The sequence below is a fragment of the Hevea brasiliensis genome, chromosome 14 (assembly GCF_030052815.1).
Source record: "Hevea brasiliensis isolate MT/VB/25A 57/8 chromosome 14, ASM3005281v1, whole genome shotgun sequence".
In the NCBI taxonomy this organism is placed as follows: Eukaryota; Viridiplantae; Streptophyta; class Magnoliopsida; order Malpighiales; family Euphorbiaceae; genus Hevea; species Hevea brasiliensis.
This window is the reverse complement of record NC_079506.1, coordinates 25,778,923-25,785,175: the sequence shown is the minus strand read 5'-3', so window position 1 is coordinate 25,785,175 and position 6,253 is coordinate 25,778,923. Positions and strand designations below refer to the sequence as shown.

At 32.8% G+C, this 6,253-nt stretch overlaps 1 protein-coding gene across 1 annotated transcript; it reads right to left on the bottom strand.

Annotated features, from left to right (window-relative positions):
- Positions 1 to 325: 325 nt before the first annotated feature.
- LOC110638528 (uncharacterized) lies at positions 326 to 1,265 on the bottom strand. Its single transcript, XM_021789121.2, has one exon. It carries the CDS (start codon positions 1,142 to 1,144, stop codon positions 467 to 469), a length of 678 nt encoding a protein of 225 aa, XP_021644813.2. The 5' UTR covers positions 1,145 to 1,265; the 3' UTR covers positions 326 to 466.
- Positions 1,266 to 6,253: the final 4,988 nt, after the last annotated feature.

Sequence of the window (6,253 nt, the reverse complement as noted above, 5' to 3'; positions counted from 1 at the left end):
AATAGAATTAAATTAATAATTGAATTCAAATTAAAATAAATTAATTTAATTAAATATTAATGTGAAAAAGAATTTGCATAAGGTGATATAAGTTCAATTTGAAAACATGGAATAGCATTAAATTAATTTAGTTTTTGGATAGGAATAGGGTTGCAAATAGGATTTATAGTTGTATGAAAATAGGATAGGAGTTATAATAGGATGTTTAATTTATATTAATTAAATTATATAATTACATTAAATACATAAATGTATTTTAATTAGTATAATTTTTCTATACATATTTATATGATAGATTTATGGATGATAAGAGAAGCGACACAAGTACACAATATTTATTTCATTTATTTATTTTTAACGATAGAGCACTATGCTGTGAAGATAACGGTAGTTTATCAACATGAACTTAGCTTAATTAGAAGGAAAACACAAACATTTTATTAAGCCATTAACCAAATTGCACGCCCTATTTTGCATACTTGGCCTTGTAGTCATTCCAAAGCTGATCAACGGACTTCCCTAGTAGATCAACAAAGTACTGAGCACTATAACCATTTTTCATCTTCTTGTTAAGCTCAGCCACAAACCCATTTCTAAGACCGTTGCAGTAGTCCAAAAACCATGCTGTAATATCATACCCTTGATCCCACCTATCACCCTTCCCTGGCTGCACCCAATGGCGAGGTGCATAGTTAGCCTTCAACCTTACAAAATCAGCAATCCCTTCAATCAATCCTCCAGGGGTTTGCCCATGCCCGTTGGATTGCCATATGTGAGTTATTTCATGGTAAAGTACACCTGTGAACTCCTTTCTCACATCACCAGAGTAGTTTCCTAAATAGTTTGCGCTAACATGGATTTCATTGTTAGTAGCATAAGCAACGCCATCCATAATGTCTATGAACAAGCTCACTTTTTTTACATTTTTTCTATCTGCAGGATTATCTTGTTGGAAAACCCTCCACGCGAAATCTGTAGCAGCTGGTAGGGCTCGCTTGCTGTAGTCCACTCCAATATCTCTGGTGAAGCGGGCGCCACCGCCAGTAGAACCGGCGTTGTTGGTTACGGTGTAGTCCACAGCTTGGTTGCCTTGAATGGCTGCTAGGGTTACTAGCAAAGAGAGGACGAAAGCAAGGCGAAACATTGGTATATTTAGTGTTTTCTTTAGGTTTTTGGCTCAAGAAATGGGTTGAAGCTTTATGGTTTATATAGAGATTTGGACATGATCAAACCAATGGCAGATTATATGGATACCGAGTTGGATACCACCAAGCAAGTGGTCCTCTTGCAGTCTCAATTTAAATATCTATAATAATTACTTATTATTATATTAATATTATTTGAATGATTTCTTAATTTGAGGCAAAATGCTATGTATGTAGCCATTCAATTTTTTACTGCTTTTAATACTAGAGGATTAGTTAAAGAACAAGAGAATAAAAGGATTGGTTCATAAGTAATTATTTTGTAGCGAGTTATAGTGCTTGTTGATTCATTTTTGCGGAAAATAAAGGACCTATGAATTCTCACGTTATTGTGATGATTAGAGGATCTAGTGCTTAGAGAAAGAAACAATAAGCTCTTTTTGTAGTGGATTGAAAGAAATATAATATAAGTGTTGACCCCGTATAGCTCAAAATGAGCATTGATTTTGATGAAATTTTGATGATAACAAAACTCAAATAGAATATATCTAACCCAACTTTAAAGTGATGTGTAGATTCTTTCTTCTTATTCATAAAGAATCTTTGAAGTTGCATCTAAGGAGGAAGAATACTCAAAGGCATCTCAAGACAAATCCAAGATGAGAAAGAACAAGATTATGAAAGCCAAAACTCAAAGTAAAGGTATGAAAGTCATAGAGTTAGAAATTGAGTCTTAGGACTTGTGTAAAAAGAATAGATGAAAGTTTAGTCAAATGGAGCTCAAAATTAAATTTTTCTTTTAAAAATTTCCTCTCATCATGACATTGGATGTTACTATTGGAATATATATTTTTCATAAGGTCTAAATTATTTTTTTAAGATTACAATTTGAAACAGGCATCTGGTAAATTAGTTTGCTAACCTGTTTGCTAAAATATTAGTTTGCTAATGTGTTTGCTAAAACATTAGCAAACTAACTAGTTTACTACTGTTGCCAAAATTTCATTAGTTTGCTAAAAGATCAAAGTTGCTCAACTTCGCACAAAAAGACAAAATAACGGCTATTTTGCCTAGAGCAGAGTGTATAACGTTCCAAAAAGATTTCGAACAGTCTAAAATGATTTGGGACTATAAATACACCTTCTTTACTTCATTTTACACTTGATGAAAGCTTATATTTGAACTCCAACTTTGATTTTTCATTTATTGCTTTCATTCAAGAGCTTTAAAGACTTTGAGCTACCATTGGCAAATCAACTCATCTCTCCTTTATAGTTGTTTGTGTATTGAGTGAGAGTGAGTGTTAAAACATTAAATTGCATTCAAGAGAGGTTGTACAAGCACCTATTGAAGCTTGAGAGTGTAAGTGCTTGAGATAGCACTTGTCAAGGGTTCAAGCTACCATAGTAAAAGCTTGGTGTTGAAAAATTGTAAAGGACTTTTGGTCTCTTGCCTTTAAAAGAGCAAATAGTAAAGAGAAGACTCAAAGAGGGTTCTTTGAGAGAGTGGATGTAGGCTAGTTAAGCCGAACCACTATAAAAATCATTGTGTTTGATCTCTCTAACCTTGACTATAACACCCCTATTTGCATAGCCTGATATATTTCACTGTTCCGGTGACCGGTGTGGGTCCGGACAATTAAAGGGATTAGAACCACACTTAAGACAACTAGATAAGCCATAAACATAAATAATTAGTAATTTCCAATTAGTTAAGTATAAATAAGAAAAACAGAACATAAGAAATTAAACGAGCCGAGAGTCACAGCGATGGGTGACCTTCTCGGGAACAACTGCGAAGTCAATTTAAACTCGAATTTTGAACCGTAAAATGTGATGCTGCGGTCCTTAGGACCATTACGAACACAGTGGAAAAGAGAAATCACGAAAAAGAACTGTTAAGCCAGTCAAATAATTATGTTAGAGAGCCGAAAGAAATATTGAATTATTTGCAAACCGGGTTGAACCGGCGAGGGGCAATTTGGTCAATTGACCCCGAGAGCTGACTCCTGACTTAACTGTCAAATAAAATCGAAGAAAAGAAAACTTCAGAGTCGGGAATTAAATTAAAGAACTAATAGAAAAATAAATAGAAAAAAAAAATGAAAAAGTGAAGGGAGATGACATCATGCATGATGCCATAAATGTAATAATTAATAAATTCAATTAATTAGATATTTTGGTCTTCCATAAGACAAAAGACATAAAGAAAAGAAAAAAAAACAAAACAAAACAAAAACACTTATCTTTTTCAAGTGGACGCCCACCACTCTCACTCTCCCTCTCCATTTCTAAACTCCATTAAAGCTTGAGTTCAAGCTTTTAAATCCCTACTAAACCCCAATTTCTTCCATAATTATTCCATAAAAACTTGATAACCTCACTTGAGAAGAGGATTGAGCAAGAAAGAAAGAAGGAAAGAGGAGTGGAATTGAAGATTGAAATTCAAAGTTTAAGGTTAGTGAATTTAAATTGAAAATTTATGTTTAATATTTGTGTTCTTGTTGTATGTAACTTAGATCTTAACTTAAAATGAAATGAAATAAATTGTAGAAGGACTAAACATGGATTTTGATCAGCTAGGGTTTGATATGGTAGTGCTTGAATTTGATTGAATTATAAGTGTAGGCAAGCTTATATGAAGGTAGAGGTAATGTTGAGATACTTGGATTTGGTTAAATGTAATTACTAGTGTAGTTAGGGTTTGGACACTTAGGGTTTAGAGACAAAAATGTGAGAAATTGGTAAATGATGCCTTTGACCTAGTTTGAAGTGGGAAATGGTCAATGGTGACCAAATGAAGTGTGTTGGAAGAGTTGGAGTTAAGATCAAATCAGGATTGAGTGTGGTCATGCTGTTGGCAGCATGACCAAGGTCCCTTTGAGGGACCAAAAATGAAAATTTACAAGTCCAATTGGTATGAGACCATTGGGAATGAAAATAGATACTAAATGACACAATTTTCATTTAGGAAGCATGCTCAAAAAGTGGCAAAAACCTAGTGAACAAATTGACCAAACTCGGAAAATCTCAGTCTGTCCTGTACAAAATGACCAAATGAACAGTATTTGTTCATTTGGCCATAACTTGAGATAGGAAGGTCTAAATGACCTAAAATTTTACCAGTGGTTAGATGAGATATAGACCTAAAACTTTCATGAAGAACATAAACCTAGATTATGCCATTAACCAAGTCATTTGGCCACTCCAAGTTGGTGACCTAAAACTGCGAGAACCAAAATTGCCCAGAAAATCTGGGTTAAATCCAATCCAGTAGCCATGGTTCAAATGGCTATAACTTGAGCTAAAAAACTCCAATTGGAGTAATTCAAAAAGGAGAATAAACTTAAGACAATAGGGAACATTTTCTATGAAGAAATTTTTATCAAATTCTAACAGTAAAATGACCAATGGAATAGTGCAACTTATGACACCAAAACTGAAAATTTGCAAATTTGCCTAAAAGACTTAGAATTTGAGTAAACAATCAAAACCAACAAATTTAGTGACCAAAATGTGGTATGTGGGTGAAGTAGGAATTTCCATACCTATTAAGCCTTAGAAAGTCAACAAATTGACTTGAATAGTATCATGAATAGTAACTCCAAAATGAAAAATTCCAAGAATGTTAGTTTAAGTATATTTGGGCTAGAATTAAGTATTTATGAATTAATTATTGGATTTACGGTGAAATAAGATACTGAAACACTATAAATTTTGTGTTTCAGCTGAAAAAGACCCAAAAGGTATAAGGGACTGAGTCAAGGCCTAAAGGCGACTAACGTCAGGTTTGTGCACAATAAACTTAAAATTCTTTGTTTCTACTTGATAATTCTTGAAATAAATATTGTCAATAATTTTGATTGTTATGGCTTTGAAAATATTATTTAAAAAATAGTGTGTTGCCTACTTTGTATACAAAAAATTTAGAATGAAATATGATTTGTGAATTGTATAAAATATTTGAATAACTTGATTTAAATTGTTTTTAATTCACACTTGGCATGATAATATTAATATGTTCCTCCTCCACTTGTGAGGTGAGTTTGATATTTGATTATATTCCTCCCTCTCTGGCTTTACAGTCTAAGGGGCGAGTTTGGATGAGTACTCATTAGCTAGCTAGCCACCTCCCTCATTGATTTCGATTAGTGGGGTGAGTATGCCTTGTCGTGATGTACACACGACATGTTCGGAAATTTTGCATCATGGCCTAAGTTGGGTTATCGTTTGGCAACACTATGTTTATTAAATTGTTTGATTAAGTTGTACTATATTAAGTTTTGAAAATTATGATTTGTTATAAATGTGATTTGAGAAAAAATTTATGAAAGGCGATTATGAGATTTTTGAATGATGATTTGTTCATAAATGTTTTATATTATACATTTTATGCTTTATTGTGCACCACTGAGTATTTATATACTCAGCGATAGCTTTAACTTGCTGTCGCAGATAGAGAAAAGGACATAGCAGCAGAGCGAGTCACATGCTAGAGAGGAGCACAATTGAAGAATTTCTATGTACGGGTATTTGTCTATACCCTGGTAGTTTAGTTTGATGTAAATATGATAGTATGCATATGTATCTCTGTAATTTGAGCAGTTGTACAGATAAAATTGTAATAATATTATTTTTGAGATTTTGCATCTGTAAATTAACTTATGATTGTAAATTAATGATTTAAATTGCAATGTGCATGAGTTATGAAATGTTTTGAGATATTAATTCTTGATTTGAAATTTAGATTTTGAATGAAGTGTTGCTATTGTTGTTGATTTGAAGTTTGGTGGTTGCAAATGGAGTTGTGATTGAGGGAAATATTGGGAGTTTTTCTATTTTCAGGTTTTGAAGAACTGTTTTCTCAAAATACAGACGGCACTCTGCCGAAATTTTTGTAAAAATTGCGGAGATTTTAAATAGCAAAAAAATTTGATTTATGTTTAGACTTTAAATAAAGGTTTTTAATATCTGAAAAAAATTTTACCCATCAATTCCAAAATGAACGAAAATTATTTTAAAATCCCTTGTAGTATATTTAATGGGTTACCAGTAGATGAAGTATGGTAATTCATTAGGTGTACTACGGGAACATGTTACATCTTACAA